This window comes from Aulostomus chinensis, chromosome 19 (assembly GCF_037954235.1).
Source record: "Aulostomus chinensis isolate RoL2024-O1b breed Wild chromosome 19, RoL_Achi_v1.0, whole genome shotgun sequence".
In the NCBI taxonomy this organism is placed as follows: Eukaryota; Metazoa; Chordata; class Actinopteri; order Syngnathiformes; family Aulostomidae; genus Aulostomus; species Aulostomus chinensis.
This window is the reverse complement of record NC_141338.1, coordinates 6,247,294-6,268,788: the sequence shown is the minus strand read 5'-3', so window position 1 is coordinate 6,268,788 and position 21,495 is coordinate 6,247,294. Positions and strand designations below refer to the sequence as shown.

General features: G+C 42.5%; 10 protein-coding genes and 1 pseudogene across 12 annotated transcripts in view; 3 read left to right on the top strand and 8 right to left on the bottom strand.

Moving 5' to 3' along the window:
• Nucleotides 1-918: 918 nt before the first annotated feature.
• LOC147243792 (histone H2A-like) lies at nucleotides 919-2,738 on the bottom strand. The gene has a single exon (XM_086186854.1). It carries the CDS (start codon nucleotides 2,736-2,738, stop codon nucleotides 2,355-2,357), a length of 384 nt encoding a protein of 127 aa, XP_086042980.1. The 3' UTR covers nucleotides 919-2,354.
• A 938-nt stretch (nucleotides 2,739-3,676) lies between these two features.
• Nucleotides 3,677-4,097, bottom strand: LOC147243791 (histone H3). The gene has a single exon (XM_086186848.1). It carries the CDS (start codon nucleotides 4,093-4,095, stop codon nucleotides 3,685-3,687), a length of 411 nt encoding a protein of 136 aa, XP_086042974.1. The 5' UTR covers nucleotides 4,096-4,097; the 3' UTR covers nucleotides 3,677-3,684.
• A 734-nt stretch (nucleotides 4,098-4,831) lies between these two features.
• Nucleotides 4,832-5,488, bottom strand: LOC147243790 (histone H1 pseudogene; annotated as a pseudogene).
• A 3,227-nt stretch (nucleotides 5,489-8,715) lies between these two features.
• On the top strand, nucleotides 8,716-9,091 carry LOC147243789 (histone H4). The gene has a single exon (XM_086187242.1). It carries the CDS (start codon nucleotides 8,734-8,736, stop codon nucleotides 9,043-9,045), a length of 312 nt encoding a protein of 103 aa, XP_086043368.1. The 5' UTR covers nucleotides 8,716-8,733; the 3' UTR covers nucleotides 9,046-9,091.
• Nucleotides 9,092-9,520: 429 nt separating this feature from the next.
• On the bottom strand, nucleotides 9,521-10,052 carry LOC147243788 (histone H2B). Its single transcript, XM_086186862.1, has one exon. It carries the CDS (start codon nucleotides 9,876-9,878, stop codon nucleotides 9,672-9,674), a length of 207 nt encoding a protein of 68 aa, XP_086042988.1. The 5' UTR covers nucleotides 9,879-10,052; the 3' UTR covers nucleotides 9,521-9,671.
• A 778-nt stretch (nucleotides 10,053-10,830) lies between these two features.
• On the bottom strand, nucleotides 10,831-11,213 carry LOC147243787 (histone H4). The gene has a single exon (XM_086186861.1). The coding sequence runs from the start codon at nucleotides 11,187-11,189 to the stop codon at nucleotides 10,878-10,880; it is 312 nt and encodes a 103-aa protein (XP_086042987.1). The 5' UTR covers nucleotides 11,190-11,213; the 3' UTR covers nucleotides 10,831-10,877.
• A 1,023-nt stretch (nucleotides 11,214-12,236) lies between these two features.
• On the bottom strand, nucleotides 12,237-12,666 carry LOC147243786 (histone H2B 1/2-like). Its single transcript, XM_086186766.1, has one exon. The coding sequence runs from the start codon at nucleotides 12,657-12,659 to the stop codon at nucleotides 12,285-12,287; it is 375 nt and encodes a 124-aa protein (XP_086042892.1). The 5' UTR covers nucleotides 12,660-12,666; the 3' UTR covers nucleotides 12,237-12,284.
• A 1,460-nt stretch (nucleotides 12,667-14,126) lies between these two features.
• Nucleotides 14,127-15,880, bottom strand: LOC147243785 (histone H3). Its single transcript, XM_086186847.1, has one exon. The coding sequence runs from the start codon at nucleotides 15,300-15,302 to the stop codon at nucleotides 14,892-14,894; it is 411 nt and encodes a 136-aa protein (XP_086042973.1). The 5' UTR covers nucleotides 15,303-15,880; the 3' UTR covers nucleotides 14,127-14,891.
• Nucleotides 15,468-16,267, top strand: LOC147243784 (histone H2A-like). Its single transcript, XM_086186858.1, has one exon. The coding sequence runs from the start codon at nucleotides 15,670-15,672 to the stop codon at nucleotides 16,051-16,053; it is 384 nt and encodes a 127-aa protein (XP_086042984.1). The 5' UTR covers nucleotides 15,468-15,669; the 3' UTR covers nucleotides 16,054-16,267.
• Nucleotides 16,268-16,847: 580 nt separating this feature from the next.
• Nucleotides 16,848-21,495, top strand: part of LOC147243782 (uncharacterized) — a 96,707-nt gene continuing 92,059 nt past the window's right edge. For 2 of the 3 annotated variants that reach the window (XM_086186844.1, XM_086186841.1), the window contains exons 1-3: nucleotides 16,848-16,960; nucleotides 18,518-18,618; nucleotides 19,134-19,194. In XM_086186844.1, the coding sequence (XP_086042970.1) occupies nucleotides 18,601-18,618; nucleotides 19,134-19,194 (79 nt within the window). In that variant the 5' untranslated portion in view covers nucleotides 16,848-16,960; nucleotides 18,518-18,600. The remainder of the gene's footprint in view (nucleotides 16,961-18,517; nucleotides 18,619-19,133; nucleotides 19,195-21,495) is intronic. The other variant, XM_086186842.1, reaches the window with a different exon arrangement.
• On the bottom strand, nucleotides 17,395-17,915 carry LOC147243783 (histone H4). Its single transcript, XM_086186860.1, has one exon. The coding sequence runs from the start codon at nucleotides 17,750-17,752 to the stop codon at nucleotides 17,441-17,443; it is 312 nt and encodes a 103-aa protein (XP_086042986.1). The 5' UTR covers nucleotides 17,753-17,915; the 3' UTR covers nucleotides 17,395-17,440.

The window sequence follows — 21,495 nt, the reverse complement described above, 5'->3', positions numbered from 1 at the left end:
TGAGCAGGAGAGGAATAAAAGACAACGTTTTTATTAACGTTTATAGTTTTGAATGCGAACTCAGTACATTAATTTGAGCCTCAATAACAAATCACTCTGGGATTAACACAGCATACCTGTTTATAAAAGAGGTGCTGGAGGGTGAGAGTTAACAGCTTTTGTGTGCTTGGACCGTAGTACCGAAACATCACTTCTCCCGTGCGTGTGTGTGGGTGCACGCGCGAGTCAAACTGACCCAAAGTCCTTAAGAACAATGCAAATGTTTGGTATTTATTAGCATGTGCACTCAATTATCTATTCATCTATTGTTTGAGCATTTTCATTACTTGCGTCTTTGGTAACGTGTGAAAATGCTTAAAGGTCATTCTTAGGCTCCGGACGGAGGTTATAATTATTATTATTAGTTGAGTTGCAGTCATGAAACATAAGTGTGGTTGTTGCGTCCTTTCCTTCCTAGTTTGTACTGTGGCAGTCTTACCAGTAGATGATGTTGTGTCTCTTCCTCTTTGCAGTCAATCATGGGACATTTCTTTGTGGTGACAAAGCAACTCCAAAAGCTCTAACAGAAAGTCTGTCAACTGGGAGGCTGTTATATTAAAGGTTTCTAGAAACTCTTTACTGTTCATTATCAGTTGATTATTTAAGAGCTAATCATGCCACCATATCTGATTTAATTTATTTTTATTTTAACAAAGGACATTTTCAGTCTGTCCCTATATTCTAGAGCACGAAAAACCATCTTAACCTTCAGTGAATTGTGTCATAATTTTACAAGAACTGGGTTTTGACTAAAAATACTCACGTACACAAGTACTGGAATGTAAATGGGGCACATTTAACTTTTTCAGCAGACTATTAGTTCTGCTCCAAATAAGTTCAGTATCATTTGCCTAATTGATTGATTGATGGATTTATTGATTAGTATTCAATTCCCAATGAAATACAGAAAGAAATGTTCACTTCACTTACACCATAACATAATATGAAAAAGGGACAAAGCTAATGAAAAGGTTTAGGCTGAAGCTCATGCATATTTTGACTACCCTTTTTTATAAAAAACAACTTCAGCATTTATTGCAACGCCACCATACACCATGAGATTTAAGAGAGAAATAAACATTCAAACATATTAGAGAAGTAAATAAATAGATAAATAAAGTTCTACAACAGTAATCCAAACAAAAATTTCAGTAATTTCATCATTATTCTTCATATCTGATTAACTAGTACTAATAATCAGATAATAAATTTCCAAAACAATAATCCAACCAAAGTTTCAGCACTGATAATTCCACTATTATGTGAATTTCTCCTGGAGATTAATAAAGTATCTATCTATTATTATTCTTCATACCTAATTTATATATTTTTGTGGTACCTTAGGTTTATACATGTTTTTAAATGAGGACAGCCAAATGTACTTTAATTCCTTGTCACAGCGATTCCACAATTTAACACCTCCAACAGAAACACATCTGTTTTATATTTGTTCTTAGTTTTGTTTTTTGTTTTTAATCTGTTCCTCTCAAATCATAGCAACTGCAATTTTTTTCTGAGTACTGCAGCAAAGTAAGTTATTTTGTGTTTCTACATTGTGTGCCATTTTTAATTCACTCGAATCGTAAAAATTTAGGGTATCTAATGTAATTATCAAAGTGTCATTTGGTTCTAAGCAGTTTGATTAATAATTCTTATGGTTATTTTTTGCAATTTAAAAATAGGAAGAGCATTGTTTTAATGCATTATCCCATATTTCCACACTATCATAAAGCGGAGTAACAAAGAACAATAGTTTAAATATGACTTCTCAAAGACATACTTTAAAATACTGTGATAATTTGACAGCTTTATTTGATTACAAGTGGTGTCATCTGCGCATGCAAATCATACCCATTTAACAGTTTAGAAACAGCATATATGTAAAATTATACATAAAATAGATAATTTAGGGCTTCACACAGAACCTCAAAGAATCCACAAGTAACCTACAACTGATATTGCTTTGTTTAATTGCACATCATTCCTTGCTAGGGCAGAAACTATGTTTGTAGATCATAGTCACTCAGAAATAGTAAGTTGTATCTTTTTCAAAGTTTAACTGGGCTTTATGTCTGCACCATTTAAGATATTTTCAGAGAAGGCATAGCATTTTTGTGACTGGAAAATTGGGCCTTATTTCTTTAAAGTAATCTTTATGCATCCAATAACCCTCTTATACACAAGACCTCAATTTCTGTCCTTTGTCTCAGCATTATTCCTGCTATATAAATGAACCTCTTTCTATCGACAAGCTCATTAACAGAAGTGTGTGGCTCTTAAAAGAGCCGTTTGGGGGTCTGAATATCAGAGCAGCTTTACTTCTTGGCGGGCTTCTCGGTCTTCTTGGGCAGGAGAACAGCCTGGATGTTGGGAAGCACACCGCCCTGAGCGATGGTCACTCCGCCCAGCAGCTTGTTGAGCTCCTCGTCGTTGCGGACCGCCAGCTGCAGGTGGCGCGGGATGATTCTGGTCTTCTTGTTGTCACGGGCTGCGTTTCCAGCCAGCTCCAGGATCTCAGCGGTCAGGTACTCCAGCACTGCCGCCAGGTAGACGGGGGCACCGGCACCCACACGCTCAGCATAGTTGCCCTTCCTCAGCAGCCTGTGGACACGACCGACTGGGAACTGAAGCCCGGCACGGGATGATCGGGTCTTAGCTTTTGCTCTCGTCTTCCCGCCGGTTTTGCCTCTTCCGCTCATGACTGATAGGATTTCTCGAAATGCTCCGACAGAAACAGTTTAAGAATATGCGGTTACAGTGGGCGACCTCGTGAATATATGAGCCCTAAGCCCACCCCCAGCTGCGCACCCATTGGCCAGGAACGGTGTGACTTCGGTTGTCCAATCAGCAACTTGCTGTAGCTTGCCTCAAATTTGAACGTTGACAACAGATTTTTCCGGTTTAAACTATTTTCACTTGCAAACAAAATCGCACTTGCCCTTTTTTTTATAATGAAAGTCAAGTGATTTATGTGACATCGTTTTTACTTCATGTATCATCAAATTCAAATATCTGGTTATAGTGACTGTGGGTTGTGCAAGTGCTACATAAATGAACTAATTTTTATTTTAGTCACAGGATTTGTTTTCAACTACTGAGCTTCTCTTGCTGTCCATATCCTGTGTGAAGGTGATAACAGCAGGTTATAATTGTGTATGTTTTTAATGCGACTAATTTTAGAAATTGCAAAGATGTATGATGTGCTAATGTGCTGATATGTCACCTGTGGCAATAACTAAAAACCACAGGAGGGATAGACGTTAAGCTACATGTTTGACAGCATCACACACACACACTTGTGATAAATATATGTACACAATTATTTAATTCTTTTAAATTTCATTGTGCTTTAAGAACAGATACTCATCATCACACACGCAGCTTTACGTCTAACCCTCCGGTCAGGATTCTAGTGAGATCGTAACATGAATCTTATGAAGTACTAGTATTGATACGGTACATTCTTTAAAAGAAAAAAAAAGTAGCTTTTTGGTTTAATAGTCTATTGTACTGTAATGCACATTTATTATACATTTAGTGGGCGTTCCTATTACTAGAAATAATACAATTAAATAAGAAATATTTCTTTAGTAGAAAAGGTCGGTGGCTCTTAAAAGAGCCGTTGTGTTTGAGGCAGCAGGCGGTCTAAGCTCTCTCCCCGCGAATGCGGCGGGCCAGCTGGATGTCTTTGGGCATGATGGTGACTCTCTTAGCGTGGATGGCGCACAGGTTGGTGTCCTCGAAGAGGCCGACCAGGTAGGCCTCGCTGGCCTCCTGCAGGGCCATGACAGCCGAGCTCTGGAAGCGCAGGTCGGTCTTGAAATCCTGGGCGATCTCACGAACCAGACGCTGGAAGGGCAGCTTGCGAATCAGCAGCTCGGTGGACTTCTGATAGCGACGGATCTCTCTCAGAGCTACGGTACCGGGCCTATAACGGTGAGGCTTCTTGACGCCGCCGGTGGCCGGAGCGCTCTTACGGGCGGCTTTGGTTGCAAGCTGCTTCCTGGGAGCCTTGCCACCCGTTGATTTACGTGCGGTTTGCTTGGTTCTTGCCATAATGGCTTTTCACTGTGTAGATGACAAAGTAACTGGTGGGGAACACACGCGTCATTTATAGCGTACTGGAGTTTCGTCACAGTGACGTTGCTGCAGACCAGTTGTTCCTGATTGGTGGAGCTTAGCACCGCCTGAAAATGCAAAGCCATTTCGTCGTTGAGCAATCAATCATGACGGGGCGGGTCTCTGTCGGCAGGTCTGTTACGAGCATCGTCCTGGTTGGTCAGGACAGAGCGGGAGGGTGTGGTGCGTTCAAGGACCGTTTGCGTCCCAGCTTTCGTTCGTCAAAGAGAATATTTAGTGATGACAAGCGGGGAAAATCTTCACTTAAGAAGTTATACGGGATAAAATACGGAGTGGTTCGACGGAGACGAAGTACTGGCATTAAGTTGTATTTGGTTCGGTTGTGAAAATTCCCCATATCACATCCATACCCTATATATATATACCTCTTATATTCGGAACTGCTTAACGTCTCAAGAATTTCAAGACTGGAGTGTCAAACTGAGGAACAGATGTAACTTTTCAACCATTTCTGGTTTATAAGAAATCCTGAATTGTAGTGTATGACTTCTAATAGGTGCACTTACGCTGCTCTGCTCACAACCGAAATTTAAGTAAAAACACAAGTAGATAGAGAATGAAACTAATACATATTACAAGGGCGATTGTAAAGGCTCTTGAAGGGAAACGGTGTGTGGCTCTTAAAAGAGCCGTTTTATTATGGAGTCGCAGCTCACTTCTTAGGTGCTGCCTTCTTTACCTTGGGCTTGGCGACTTTCTTGACGGGGGCCATCTTGGCTGCAGGGGTCTTCTTGACGGCACTCTTCGGACTCTTGTTAGCCTTCTTGGGGCTCTTGGTTGCTTTTTTGGCCGCTGTAGATTTAGCCGCCTTCTTCGGTGATTTCTTAGCAGCTACCTTCTTCGCTGCTGCTTTCGGTTTCTTAGCGGTGGGGGGTTTCTTAGCCGCGGTGGGTTTCTTTGCTTTAACTGGTGCTTTCTTCACAGTCTTCTTCACGGAGTTCTTCGCTTTAGGTTCAGACTTTTTACTTACTTTGAAAGAGCCGGATGCACCAGTCCCTTTGACTTGTTCCAAAATTCCTTTAACTACTAGATTCTTAAGAGCTGCCTTGATGCGGCTCTTGTTCTTCTCCACATCGTAGCCTCCGATAGCTAAAGCCTTCTTCAGGGCCACCAGCGACACGCCGCTACGCTCCTTAGACGCAGCCACCGCTTTCACGATAAGCTCGCTAACGCTGATCCCTGGCCGTTTAGTGCCAGATGCCTTCTTTTTGACTACCTTAACTGGAGCAGCGACCGGTACGGCGGGAGCTACTTCAGCCATATTTTCGTTGACTTGACGTCTTGATCACACAATTTGTCGACAGCCAGACTGGACTGATGACTGGCCTGAGCAGCAGACTGATCTTAAACACACCATGAGAGCCGTGGAGACTCAACCACCCCGCCGGCTCGTCGAGCTCGGTGGGTGTGGCGCCACTTGTGTTTTCTCTCCAGTGATAAAAGGGTGAAAAATCACTTTGGGGTGAATGTTGGAGACTGTTGGTGCAGGAGTTGATAGCGGACTTGTGTCGCTTCGTATCTAGATCATGTCGAGCTCTCCTGCTCTCTGTATTTTGTCCGTGGAGCCTCCGAACTTCACTTTTTCACCGCTACGTCAAGCGCTGCTCTGCGTCTTTTTTCCCTCATTTCTCTCTTAAAATACTTAAAAACACCTTTCAACTCCATCAGAAGTATTTTTCTAGCTAAAGCACATCATCGCTGAGGGACTCCATGTGCAAACTAGAATCTTAGGTCGATGAGTTTGGAATAAGAAGAAGTTTTGTGGTGGCAGCAAACACAGCGATGCTGACTGCAACTACTGATGCAGTTCAGACAGACCTGAATCAGAGCTGCTTGCTGTGGATGTCAGCGTGTCCTTCGTTACTTGAAAGATTAATCTTAATGTCACTAGACTAAATTATTCCTCATTCCTGTCAGTAAAATGTGTTTGTAATATATTATATGAATGTGAACAAATAAGCACTGTGACATCATTAAAAGTGCCATGTAGATGAGAACTAAACAAAACCAACTACACTTTGAGTGATACTTGCTTAGTTTAAGCAGGGTTTCCGACTCAATTTTTTATTATTATTTATTTATATGTATATGTTCCACTAGTTTATTTTGCTGTGGAACTGAAACCAAAGAAAGTACGTGAGAAGGTTTAATCACCAAAATTGTTTGGGCAAAGAAATTCTGTGTATTTTTTTTTTTTTTTTTACAGCATGTAAGGGTTTTGTTTATGTCCTTTTAATTTTGAAAAAAGGGAAATCACAACATATCCTTTTTCAAAATGTTTAGTATTTGATTAGAATTATGTGTGACATGCAAATAGAAATACAGGAGGAAGCAGCAGGACAATGTGAGGGATGTGTTGCCTGGGATGAAGAAAGAGATGAACCAGTACTTTAACAGGTTCAGCTCATCAGCTCATCCTCTGTCACATCCACACACCCAAACTGTCCCAAATGCCCCAACCCCCCCCCCCCACACACACACACACACGCGCGCTCTAGTACAGCACACTTCCTCCTCCTTCCCCTCCACTATAGTCATCAATCCCAGCCCAGCTTCTGCATGACTGTGACTACAGGCCAGATTAGGAGACAACTGGAGAGGCTTCACCAGCAGAAGGCTGCAGGATCATGAGGACCTGTGCCTGCCAGCTGTCTTCTGTACTGAAACACCTCTAAAGGCTGAGCCTGAGCCTGGACAGAGGACTGTGTAAGATGTCCTGTCCCTAAGAAGTCAACTCCATCTGACCTGTCAGACTATTGAACAGTGGCCCTGTGATAAAGGTCTTGGAGAGTCTGGTCTTAGCCCAGCTGAGTCTACATGACTGGACCCTCTGCAGTTTGCCTATCAGCAGAATTTAGGAGTTAAGGACGCTGTCGTCTACCTGCTGCAACAAGCACTTTATATGTTATTTATTTTCCCAGTGCTTTTAACACCACCCAGCCTCCTTTCTGTGCCTGGATGAGAAACTGCACTGGATGTCAATGCTCCAGGATTACAGACTACCTGACAGGTAGGTGGTGGTCTTTTATACAGGAGCTCCTCAAGGGACTATGCTTTCTCCTTTCCTCTTCACCTTATACACCTCTGACTTATAGTACAACTCTGAGTCATGCTGCCTGCGTAAATTCTCTGAAACAGTGTGTATAAGCAGCTGAATTTGAAAAAAAAAATGGGATTATTATGGTTGTGTGTGCTGGGCTGTTCAAGTTAGTACTGGTACACGTTTGTATTGCTTTGTTCCAATAAATCTCCTGTTTGATTTCTCTGTAACTGTATGTGGTCATATAAGTGATATTGAGTTCATCCTTTTCTGTTTTTCAGGTGAAACTTATTTGATAATTCATATTCTACCAAGTTTCACTTAATAGACATATCTATAGTTAGTTCTATTTTTTCATACAACTAGGCTGGAATTAATTTAACTCTATTTATCTCATTCTTAGATTGTTAATGTTTAGTAAATAAATTCTCCAGAGGACAACTGAGTAAAATAGTAAATTAAATCATACTATAAGGTAATAATGATAAATTCTGATAACCTAAAAAAAAAAAAAAAAACTTTGATCCATTTCAAGTCAAATTGCAGATTGTTTCCGTAATTAATCTGATGTCCTACTTGTGATGTTGAATTTGCAAACTGGCCCAGTGTTGTGTTGAGTGGGGGAAATTAGATCCCAGGCAGGACTCACTTTGAGGATCTTCTGTCAGACATGGACAGGCAGACCATACATAAGCTAACAAAACTGAAAATACACCTCCAGTTAAGTTTAGCTGTAGGAACTGAGCTCAGATAATCACAGAAATACATCACACTCAAAACAAATTTTTTAGAAGGAGAAAGCAGGCAAGGAGCTGATTGGCTAAAACAGGTGGGTCACAATCTGAAAAATGTACTGGTCACCAAAAGTGAAACTCAACAATCTGTGTAGGATATCCATTTTCTATACCACTTTAAGAGCAGAGTCAATGCAGCCCTCTCATTTGTAAAAGCATGTGCATATAGCATCCTTGATACTACAATCAATTTAAAGAGCTTGTGAATTTTTTGTGTGAAAAACGTTTTATCTGATCTATGCAAGAGTTAGAATTTTCATAAATGCAATGGTAAAAAAGAACATACTCCATCCTGTTTATCCTGTTTAGGACTCACAGGGGGGGATAGAGCCTCTGGATCTGTCATCAGGCAAGAGACGGTGGACACCTTGGTCCTCATCCTCTGTCCATCACAGAATCGTAGAGGCAGACAACCACTCACAGTTACACTTACCGGCAATTTTGTGTCTCAAATTGTTGAGAGGTGGAGGAGAGTGAAATAACCAAAAAGCCCAACACAGATATGGGGAACGCTTCACGTAAAGGCCACTTTTTAAATTTCTGCTTTTTGCACAGTAGGTGGCGTCAATTTACCAAAAATGTATTTCTCAACTGCCGCAGGATCCAGAGAAGAAGAACAGCACCGCCCGTGTCTTCTATTACGTCCTCGACATTAGATTAAATAACTGTGTCTGGCCGCAATTCAGACATCGCTGTTATCGAATCGAATAAATTGTAGACATGAGTGGAAGAGGTAAAGGAGGCAAAGGACTCGGCAAAGGGGGCGCCAAGCGTCACCGTAAAGTCCTTCGTGACAACATCCAGGGTATCACAAAGCCCGCCATCCGCCGTCTGGCTCGCCGTGGAGGAGTGAAACGTATCTCTGGTCTGATCTACGAGGAGACACGTGGTGTTCTCAAAGTGTTCCTGGAGAACGTGATCCGCGATGCCGTCACCTACACCGAGCACGCCAAGAGGAAGACCGTGACCGCCATGGATGTGGTGTACGCTCTCAAGAGGCAGGGTCGCACCCTGTACGGCTTTGGAGGTTAAAGTAGACCCGTGGGTTCATCACAACAACGGCTCTTTTAAGAGCCACCCACTTAAATCTATGTAAGGAGCGGGAGTCTTCAATGAAATAATTCATATCTATAGTGTTTTTCGTACCATTGACAAGTGGTTTAGCTCTTTCACGATCAAAATATTCCAACCGTTCAACTTTGCAAGAACTTTTCTTTCTACCACTCAGTGCTACTCTACTCATTGCTGGGTAATGCCTATCGATTACCAGCACCTACATTAATAAAGTAAAATAGCATAACAGGGAATGGTTCTTTCGAACAATTCAACGACCGTTCTATTACCTAATACTGTTGACGTGATGAACACCACTTAATGTAACAATTTAGCCGTATCGCTGTGACTGTCCGCCCTAATATCTGCAATATTTTCATCTAACCTAGAGTTGAACGAAACACCCATAACTAGTTAATTGCATAACTTTTACATCCACTTGCACTTGGGCATGGCGTGGTTAGCTTGATTATTCTATTGCATATTTTATTACTAACGTGGGCGAAGTACGTCGTCACTTTAAAGCTTGCGTATAGGAGGGCCAGTCACTAGGTCGTGTGGGTGGCACTTAAAAGAGCCGTTAATTTATTGAACGAGTAGGCCGATTACTTGGAGCTTGTGTACTTGGTCACAGCCTTGGTGCCCTCAGACACGGCGTGCTTGGCCAGCTCACCCGGCGGCAGCAGCAGACGCACGGCGGTCTGGATCTCCCTGGAGGTGATGGTGGAGCGCTTGTTGTAGTGAGCCAGGCGAGACGCCTCAGCAGCGATGCGCTCAAAAATGTCGTTGACGAACGAATTCATGATGCTCATGGCCTTGGAGGAGATGCCAGTTAGATGCCAGGTCTGGGTGGACCTGCTTCAGTACATTGTACACGTAGATGGCATAACTCTCCTTCCTGGTCTCTCTTCTTTTTGCCTCCCTTGCCCGCAGTCTTAGTGACAGCTTTCTTGGAGCCCTTCTTGGGCGCTGACTTCGCTGGATCAGGCACGATCCACTGATAGTGAGCGATGGAGGCAGAGTTGGAAGCCGGTTCTTATTCAGGCTTCATGCAAACCTGCTGTGTCGCCTCCAGCCTATGATTGGTCGAGGTGTTTGAGCTGGTCACTGCATAAGCATGTGTTTCCATGGAAACTTGATTAGGTCAAAGGTCACGTGGTTTAGAAAAGCAACGGCTGTTAAGGGAAACAAAGGAGGCTAACGCAACGTGTATTGCCTCTGCTGTTTGGTGGATTGGATGATTGAAGAAAAACATACTGGCAACAGGTTGACATTTTAATGAACAGAAGACTCACTAGAGTGTAGAAGAACCATACACAGCTGCAAAATCAAAGTAAAGTCAGGCAAGCTACTTTGCAAGAGGTTTTTTAAAACTAAAGCTGTATGGTATTGATAAAGATGATTTGCTTTACTCCAGTCCAACGCACATATCAGCTCTGCTGCGCATCCCACGACAATTGTTTCTTAGGTGGCATTTATGGAGATGCTTAAATTGTATTGTTCGTCAAATTGTTCATTCGCCAACAGTATGTTACAAGAAAACAAGCAAGTTCCTTAAATTTAAAGCAGAAACTGACACCGAAAGACTTCTTGATTTCATTGGCTAGAAATCAATAATGAGAAGTTGTATTCTGTCCCTTGGTGTACTTCGTGTATAGATCGTGAGAGGGGATGCCTAGAACCACTATTTGTGGTTAAATAACTAATGTAAAAGTGTAAACCACAATTTTGCTTAAGACTCCGGCTCCTTATAATGATATAGTGGGTGGCTCTTAAAAGAGCCGTTGTTGTGATAAATCCACGGGTCTGCTTTAACCTCCGAAGCCGTACAGGGTGCGACCCTGCCTCTTGAGAGCGTACACCACATCCATGGCAGTCACGGTCTTCCTCTTGGCGTGCTCGGTGTAGGTGACGGCATCACGGATCACGTTCTCCAGGAACACTTTGAGAACACCGCGTGTCTCCTCGTAGATCAGACCAGAGATACGTTTCACACCTCCACGACGAGCCAGACGGCGGATGGCGGGCTTAGTGATACCCTGGATGTTATCACGAAGGACTTTACGGTGACGCTTCGCGCCCCCTTTCCCGAGTCCCTTGCCTCCTTTGCCTCTTCCACTCATGATAGCTTTGACACTGTTGTACTACGGTGTAGACACTGTAAGACATCGGAGGAGAGCACCGGTATTTATTTAGGATCAGCGGACGTAATGGAAGGCTGCTGACGTAAATTGCTGGGCGGGTCTTCAGTAAGCAACCCTTCCCCCCACAGTTACTCCGAACAGTTAGTCAAGTATATCAGAGGACAAAGAGGCCTTCTAAGATTTAGATAAATACAAAGTTGTTACACATAAAACGGTCGAGCAGGACAGATTGAAAATCGTGGCATAAAATGATAACTTGGAGAAACACAGCAGATTGACTGATGATGGTAAACACGCGTGATGCAGGTCAGATGTCTCGTTTTGCTCCATTGAAATGAGACCTCACTATGAAGAGCCCCGATTTAGTCCAGACTGGGCCGCTCGTTCATGGGAACATCATGAACTGAAGAAGCCACTTGGAACATCCAGCCGCCCCGATTAATTTCCTCGACCTGGAGGAATGAGAATATGTTCGCAAGGGGGAAGACGTTTTGTCTTAAATTATTACAGCTGGATGTGTTAAGAAAGCAGACATCGCCTTAGTCGTTTTTTTTCCATAAAAAAACATGAGTTGATTTAGGCAACAAAAAATAGTTAAGGGTGATATGTAACCCATTATCTGAGGTTCAGATGACCCTAATGATAAGTGATCTCAGCAAACTTTTCACTGACAGCTCCGACAGTGGAGTATTGTAGGAATGACGGGTTGAGGAAACACTAGCGTTTTATGGGACTGGATATTTGTTGATATCAGTGCAATGATGCTTTGAAGGTTTCCCTGTGGTCTTTGAAGAATCACTTTTGTTTGTTCATGTGATACAGCACATTTCTATCAAGTGCTTGGCTGTGTGGGTTGGGCACTTTATTATCTATCCATTTCAGTCGTGCAGGTTATAGAATTAGTTATATACAGCGTCTATAAGATAACAGCTATCTTAAATTCGTTATGTGGGAATGACAATTTAACCAAGAGAGTGCATGTGGAAAGCCAGTAGTTTTTAAAAGGAGGACTCTTAAGATCATGTAGGTGGCTCTTAAAAGAGCCGTTGTTTACACGCATTGTGAGTAGACCGATTACTTCGAGCTGGTGTACTTGGTCACAGCCTTGGTGCCCTCAGACACGGCGTGCTTGGCCAGCTCACCAGGTAGCAGCAGACGCACAGCGGTCTGGATCTCCCTGGAAGTGATGGTGGAGCGCTTGTTGTAGTGAGCCAGGCGAGACGCCTCAGCAGCGATGCGCTCGAAAATGTCGTTGACGAACGAATTCATGATGCTCATGGCCTTGGAGGAGATGCCGGTGTCTGGGTGGACCTGCTTCAGTACCTTGTACACGTAGATGGCATAACTCTCCTTCCTGGTCTTTCTCTTCTTTTTGCCTCCCTTCCCTGTGGTCTTGGTGACAGCTTTCTTGGAGCCCTTCTTGGGCGCTGACTTCGCTGGTTCAGGCATGATTCAATGATAGTGAGCGATGGAGGTAGAGTTGGAAGCCGGTTCTTATACAGGCTTCATGCAAACCTGCTGTGTCGCCTCCAGCCTTTGATTGGTCGAGGTGTTTGAGCTGGTCACTGCATAAGCATGTGTTTCCATGGAAACTTGATTAGGTCAAAGGTCACGTGGTTTAGAAAAAAAATCAACGGTTTTGGGGAGGGTAGCGGAGGACGGTGATGAAGCGTGTATTCTCTCTGGTGTTGTTTTTAATGTTTCATTTAAATCAGTTCAACGTGGACTCATTGAAAACAACCCTCTTGTCACCAGTGAATCACCTTCGCCTCTGTCAGGAACACCTTGTTCATCGGACAGACGCAGTTACAATCAAACATGTCTGGGAGACCTCCTGTGGAGAAAGGAGGAGCACAACTCAACCATGACAAACCAAATGTCTGGATAGGAAGGAGCATCACATGGCCAACGGTTGAAATTCAAGGAGATGAATTATATTTTGATTGTGACCAAAAAAAAAAAATTAACACAACTGGGAGGAAGGCACAGAAATTGAATTAAAAAAACTAATTCTTAAAAAAAAGGGAAAATAAAACCATTAAATAGAATGCAAGTTCTGATTATCAGAATTTTTACTTCATATCAAAAATATTTTTCTTTGCATTCTTTGCTATCCTACTTCCTTTATGATAATACAATTAAAATAAAATAATTAAAAGGGCCGTGAATTCTAACCCTGGTACCATACCAGAGGTAACTAGAAGACAAAGATTATGTTGGCCTCTATGCCTTAGAACTTGGTGACAGAATAAAGATCTCCTGTGTTTAAAAAAAACAAAATTTGCTCTAGAAATGATCCTAGATGATGTTCTAACATGGATAAAAAAGAAGGTAAAAACAGACACTCCTTACTATAAACGAATATATGGTGATTTCTTAACTCATAATCATAATTTACCAATCGATTGGGGTGAGCTAAAAAAGCAAAATGATTTATAATAAAAATTGATATTGAATTCAGATGAAGTAGTATGACTGAATAAAAGAATTTAACTGATACCGGATGCACATTAGAAAGTCATTAGAAATCTGAAAATCAATACACAGTGAACCAGCGGTCGGTCACACAGATCCCGGCTGACCTGCGACAGAAAAGAAGCAGACTCAGCTCCTTCCATGGACAAACCTGAAATTTTACGACAAAACAATAAGAAAAAAGAAAAGAAAAGAAAAATTGCATTTTAATGTCAATTTGACAGCTGGCATGAGCTTCACTTTGTAGCAGGGTTGTTGTTGTTGTTTTTTTAAGTAACTCAATAAAGTTTAAAAACTGAAAAGAAGCTCCACTATTTCAAACATCTTCCATAGATGACCCTGTTTGTTTGTTTTTTTAAATTGTAATTAATGTGAAATGTTTTCAACTTTACTGACAATTTTCACTTTGGCAATGGCTGCATATTGTAGCAAGATGTCATTTTTGTTCTTGTGTTTATTAACTTTTTTTTAATGTGAAATTCAATAAAGTTATTTACAAAACAACATTTTTTTTTACATTGCCAATAGTTTTGCATTTTGGCATGTGCTGCACTTTCCGGCAGTATATGGTATTGTTGTTCTTCTATGTTTTGAAAATGAGAAAACCAGTTAACTTTTTTAAAATAATAGACTGTTGTAGGAAACAAGTTTTTTACCTTGGAAAATTTTCCAGGAAGATGTAGTTGGTGTAACATGAAACCATGAGTCAGATCAAGTTTTGGATTTTGCAGTTACTCTGAACCCTGGATTAAGAGAAGTCGGGGTCTCCGTTTAAAATTTGAATTAACATGAAGAAGAGCAAAAGGCAAAAACAAAGCACAACCTGTACATGATCCTATGCAGACAGAGGTTTTGTTGGTGTCCCAACAACATGACATTGAGTAATGAGGTCATAAGATGACTCTTTAAAATGTATATATTGTGTAACTGTTTAAATTAAATATCTGGGGCTCTAATATGGTACATCTTAATTGCTAGTACAAGATCACACTGTGCTTTACTTTTTTCAATAAACCATGTGCCTTCAAGTTGTACAGCAGGACAAGAATTATTGAGTCTTATTAGTCAATTCATTGGTGCCTCATTTCTAGTGTCAATAAGTGTGTACATATTCCTTATTCTAGAAATAGATCCAAAAAGATGTGTCTTTAGTAGAGTTTGGTGGCTCTTAAAAGAGCCGTTGAGTTTGTTGAGGCAGCAGGCGGTCTAAGCTCTCTCCCCGCGAATGCGGCGGGCCAGCTGGATGTCTTTGGGCATGATGGTGACTCTCTTAGCGTGGATGGCGCACAGGTTGGTGTCCTCGAAGAGGCCGACCAGGTAGGCCTCGCTAGCCTCCTGCAGGGCCATGACAGCCGAGCTCTGGAAGCGCAGGTCGGTCTTGAAGTCCTGGGCGATCTCACGAACCAGACGTTGGAAGGGCAGCTTGCGGATCAGCAGCTCGGTGGACTTCTGGTAGCGACGGATCTCTCTCAGAGCTACGGTACCGGGCCTATAACGGTGAGGCTTCTTGACGCCGCCGGTGGCCGGAGCGCTCTTACGGGCGGCTTTGGTTGCAAGCTGCTTCCTGGGAGCCTTGCCACCAGTTGATTTACGTGCTGTCTGCTTGGTTCTTGCCATTTTTCTCACTTAATCAATGAAGTTTGAGCGCGGATGTGGTGCAGAGACGCTGTATTAAAGCGCTTGGAACCGTTACGTCATTGTGACGTACCTTCAGAACTCAGGGTCCTGATAGGTCAGTGGCTGCTTCTGGAGCTCAACTCCACCCAGAGCAGCAAGTTGCCGCCTGAGACTCCTCTTTTTAGTGGAGGAGAGACATTTCAAACCTCCCGCCAAAACTCGAAGTCAGCCTCCCTCCGCTGCGCTGCTGGAGCCTCGTTTGTGATTGGTGCGGTAGGAACCGGCCCGCGAGTTCTCGCACATAAATAGAGGAGTTTTCGATGCTGGACGGCAGATTCTGACTTGTACTCACAATCTAACATTAATCATGAGTGGAAGAGGCAAAACCGGAGGCAAAGCCAGAGCAAAGGCTAAGACCCGTTCATCCCGTGCCGGGCTTCAGTTCCCTGTCGGTCGTGTCCACAGGCTGCTGAGGAAGGGCAACTATGCTGAGCGTGTAGGTGCCGGTGCCCCCGTCTACCTGGCGGCAGTGCTGGAGTACCTGACCGCTGAGATCCTGGAGCTGGCTGGAAACGCAGCCCGTGACAACAAGAAGACCAGAATCATCCCCCGCCACCTGCAGCTGGCGGTCCGCAACGACGAGGAGCTCAACAAGCTGCTGGGCGGAGTGACCATCGCTCAGGGCGGTGTGCTGCCCAACATCCAGGCTGTTCTCTTGCCCAAGAAGACTGAGAAGCCCGCTAAGAAGTAAAGCTGCTCTGATATACAGACCCCCAAACGGCTCTTTTAAGAGCCACACACTTTTGTTAACGAGCAAATCCGAGACAGCTTTTTTGCAGCTACTGCAATAATACTACTGCATGCTGGAATTGTGTATATAAATACAGGTATTCTACACTACCCGAACTAAATCACCTTGCTTGAGTAAAAGCTAATTTTCCTTTAAAGTGAAATACATCATTAAGTAAATGGACTGAGCAGTTTTATTTTACTGATTGTTCAAATGTCTACAACGTGGCCTCGAACAAATGACTTTCCTTAACATTAACTCATAACATGCACATACTTTGAGATTCAAAAAAGCAAATCCAAGGCAGCATGCGCTTCTCTAGTGTGCAGTTTTTTCGAAAGATCAAATATACCTTAAGTACTTTTTTTCTACCGTTGTGACAGACAAACCAAGGTTTTCCCTGATACTCATTGATTGCCCAGTTATTAGCAAAGCCTGTTTGCTACTCCATTGTCAGCGACGGTGGTGATCTGTCTTTGACGACTACGCTACTTGTGATGCACCTCAAAATATGCAAGTCCAGAATAACCTGTGATGAAACCCTTCCGATGTAATTTATTATGGAAACTTGCGTGACAGATTATAAGCGATCCCTTCATTTTTCAACTGTTCTATTCCACAGGGTGAAGTTCCGTGGAGAGTTAAGGCCGCGTGTTGTGTGGCTGCCATTGCTAACTTTTATGCTAAAGCCATGAGTGTCGCCGATTACCTGTGAAATGATTGACGACCTCGGACGGTTAAGTGAAGTAAGCTAGCAAACCTCGACATATGATTGGTTGACATGCGCAAGCTCATACAATAGAGGCGCGAGTTTCCATGGAAACCTGTTGTCCAGCTGCAGGAGAAGGGACAACGACACAGAAGTCATGTAAGTCTTCGTTATCAGTGATACTAATTGTTAACCCCAAGGCACACTAAACAGTAAAGCGTTACGTATTAGTAGCATTAGGTAGTAACGTAATGCACATACCAAGAATGTAAAAGCAATGGTTGCTGGGTAGAAGGTGGAACAATGACTCGGTTGTTTTGCTGACTAGTTGAGATGCAGCCTTAATATTGTACAAGTCCATAGCGTGAAAACAGAAATATGACCACTATTATTAAGTTAGTTCGTCATTAGGGCTCGAAAGATTGACATCGCCACGTCGAGGCTGCTCCGATGCCGTTATCGTATCACCGTGGTTGGTAAAAGTTACAATGTCGTTCATTAGATGCGAGCAGTCATCAGTACATCAAAATTCTAGATTCCAACATAAGTAACATTTAATAAAACAGGCTTCCGCTCTCCAGGCTGAAAGAGTGGGTGGCTCTTAAAAGAGCCTTTGGGTTCGTAACAGTCACCGGTTCTTTAACCTCCGAAGCCGTACAGGGTGCGACCCTGCCTCTTGAGAGCGTACACCACATCCATGGCGGTCACGGTCTTCCTCTTGGCGTGCTCGGTGTAGGTGACGGCATCACGGATCACGTTCTCCAGGAACACTTTGAGAACACCGCGTGTCTCCTCGTAGATCAGACCAGAGATACGTTTCACACCTCCACGGCGAGCCAGACGGCGGATGGCGGGCTTGGTGATTCCCTGGATGTTATCACGAAGGACTTTACGGTGACGCTTAGCGCCCCCTTTGCCGAGTCCTTTGCCTCCTTTGCCTCTTCCACTCATTTTCTAGTATTGATGCGAGATTCAGATGTGCTCCCAGTCGCCGAACGCGCGTACTTGTTTCTTGTCTGAGGACGTGATAGAAGACACTGGCGGTGCTCTTCTTCTCCCTATATGTTGGCGGTTGAGAATTACACGTTTTGTAATTTGGCGCCGCCCACTGGACAAAATATAAATTACATTATATTTGAGGTCACTCAAGTCACGTGCTGCATTTGTTTTATACTCACGGGCCATGCTCTCTTTTATCGTCACTCACATGTAAATTGTTCCTTTTCGTGCATCAAAAAAAGTAAAATAAAGTAAGCATGAAGTGCCTTAAAATGCTTCCAATGTACATTATGGACATTTTCAGTGCATTTTATGTGATATTTAACTTTAGTCTCCATATTGAGAAGATCCAAAATATGTAAAACTAGATGACAATGATCAGCAGCATATGTTTTACAGAATTTGACCTTTATGATGTAACTGAAACAGGGATTGCTAATTTTAACATCTGGATTTCTGGTATTTTTAGGTTTTTATAAGATTGTGTTCTTAGTTTGCTACTGATTTTAACACTTTTGAAGCTTTTTCCTGTTTTGAAGTCAGTTGTGTAATCAATCACCCATACCCGATCAATTAATCAGTCTTGTTTGCCCAGCCAATCAGCTCCTTGACTTTCCTCTCATCACTTGTTTCTTGTTGTGTCATTGATTCTTTTCTGTCTTACTGCAGTGATCATTTTGCTAACCTATTAATGGTCTGCCTGTCCATGTTTGATAGAAAATCCATAAAGTGAGTAGAGTCCTGCTCCTGGATCCAACTTCCCTCATTCAAGGCATCAAAAGGCAGTTGGCCGAATCATCATGAGGACAGAGAAAGAGGTATTTAAGTAACTTCATTCATCATTCATGCATGATAAAATTAGTCTTATTAAGGTCCAGGCCTAGTTGTGAATTCAACAATACCAGGAGGACATCTAGTGTCCAACATGGGGAACAACAGCACACTGGCTGAGGTATTACAGTAACCTCAGGGGAGGTTTTCCTCAGTTCTTCACTTAAATGTTGTAAGATCAAAAATGTATTTAGGAAGTTTCAGTTCAAATTTATTTTTTGTGACCGTAGATGTCCTTTTTTTTTTCTAAAGAAGATTTCTTCGATTCACCATTGCTGTGTGAGTCCACCTCACTTCCATTTTAGATTTTCAGCTACTCAATGTGTTTTAAATGAGCCCAATACTGCTGCTTTATGTCTTCAACTCCACCAAAGGAAAATGTGGCCTCTGTCCCAGTGCCACGAGTTGACCGAACATAATGTTTTGCTCTTCCACAATCCTTTTCCTCTACTGTTTTGCTGGTGGTGGTTCACACTGTAACACTCTACTCCACCTTGGCCAGGTTCCATTGTGTCTGCAAAGCTTTCCCTGGCTGGCTGTCTCTCCACATCAAGCAAAGGAAGGTATTCAAAGAATAACATCTCAGCATGTCTATAAACATTCTGGCTGGTTACTAATCATAGCAACAATTTCACTGGAATACCGTCAGTGTAAACCCAGATCACTCTCCAGGATTAATCTGGATTAATTATCATCAACACCTTCCATCCTGAGTTTCAGCACCACATGATCACTGGCCTCTCACCTCACTGGTCTATCTTTTCCGAAACAACAAGCCCCATGATGCTACAATTTTGGACTGTCCTCATTTATGGGTGCAATAATACCCCCTATGGTACGATCTCCCTACCTGATATTTTCGATTTCTGAAGCTGTAATGTACAATGCTACGGACTGGCATCTACAAAATTAGTTCAACATTTTGGGACATGCATTTGTTCTCTCTCTTGCTGGAAGTTGCTGACAAGACGATTAATAGGGGATCCAGGGACGTCACTGAACTCAGCCAATTCTTATTGGCTCCAGCTTCAGAATACAGCATATGAGAATTCTGTCTTCTAATTTCACTTGGAATAATAAACAAACACGTTTCAAAAAAATGACAAACTACTCAAAACAAGGTCTGCTGCAGGGCGTAACATATGTCCTCATGTACACACATTTCTAAAAAAAAAAATAACATCAATTGTGATCAAATTATCTGACTTGTTTGCTTTACTGTTGCCGTGGAAATGTAAAAATGTCGCCAGTATGTATTTGTGAGTGCAGTTATTGTCTCTACAAACTAAACGCAACCTACATGCTCAAAAAATCCAAGAGAAAGTGGAAACTGGCTTGGCAGAGTCGGAAAGTAATCAGGCCCCTTTCACCGCATGTACACGTCAACGCATGCCCGCACACACTTATAACACAGCCTGCATAGATTGTTCATGTGAGGTCGCGAGCTTGTGGGTTGGTCAACTGCATGTGGGTGGTGCAGCATGCTAATGAATGCCTCCCCTCAGAGAGATGCATCTCTGCAAAGAGGAACCCGTCAAACCAAAGAAAAGCTTTTTTATTTAGGCTGTTTACACTGATGGTAGAAGCCTGTAGCAGGAATGGCTGTCTAACCTGTTAAAAGAAATACTTGACTGTCATTTTAATTTTGCACGAGTAAAGAATTGTTAAAGCTTCTTATGATGTTCGGAACAGAGGCTCAGTATTCATGTGGAGCTCCAGCCCACGTTCGTTTACATAAAGGCAGTAACCTCAAGGATAAACCCTCTCTCTTGACGACATATGTGGTTTCTTCTCCTTTCCCTTTTTAAACTCCATAATCTTTCCTTTTGTGGTTTGGGTTACGGAGCCAGTAGTTTGTAACTCTTGTACAGCACAGCTGCGTCTGACCTCTTGTGTTTTAATTATGAGTTGTATTGCTTTTGGCTGTTCTTACAGATGGACGTCTGGATGAAATTAAGTGCTTTAAACATGAACGATTTATGTTTCTCTATGTACCAGATCTACGGTGAACATGAGTGCAGATAAAAATGTCTTGATGTTTAAGATCTCTAGTAAATATTTCCAAAATTTACTTTTCTGTCTGTGTATATAACTTAAGCTCATGTAAAGTCATGGCATGGCATTAACAAACCCCAAAAGCCATAACCACGATTTTAGAAATATTGAAGTTATATGCCTACATTCCCTTAATGGAGCCCAACTCACTTGAGAATTTTGTATCTGCCATCAACTACATGAATTTTTGACACCAATATTAGAAAAACACATGTGACTCAGCCTTCGAAAACACATGGAACTTGTATAACTGCAAGATGACAACAATTATTTATGTCATTACATGCTCCCCTGGCCCTTAGCTTCGGCCCTGCCAGGTCTCATCATCTTCTTGCTGGTTGTCGTGTCTTTGGCTCCTTTTTTTGAGTAGTGTTGAGGATTGGACACTTGTGTGCGGTCCGTTCAAAAATGATGAAATCTTTTGGCTACCGCTACTATTAATCCAGTGGGCCGTCCCCATCAGCTGAGGCACTGACTGATTTATCAAAGGGATCCTTGGTCACTGCTGTCAGGCTCAGTGCTGGGTGGAGAATCCACAGAGCGTATCAGCTCACAATGTTATTAGAGGCTTGTGGTGCATTTACTGCCGGCCTCTGGTGTGGTTCTACAGTATCTCTCCTTCTACTTTGTCTCGTATACTCACCTTCAGATGTTCAGACATCTGCCTATCATGTAATACTTAGATGTTCTCTGAAGATCCTCCAGTTACTCACCTCTTCACTACAATTGTTGCATTGCTTATTCCTCAGAAAATGTGTTTAGCCAGGACTACTTTAAATGGCAATGAGTGCTTGTCATAAAGTTGTGTT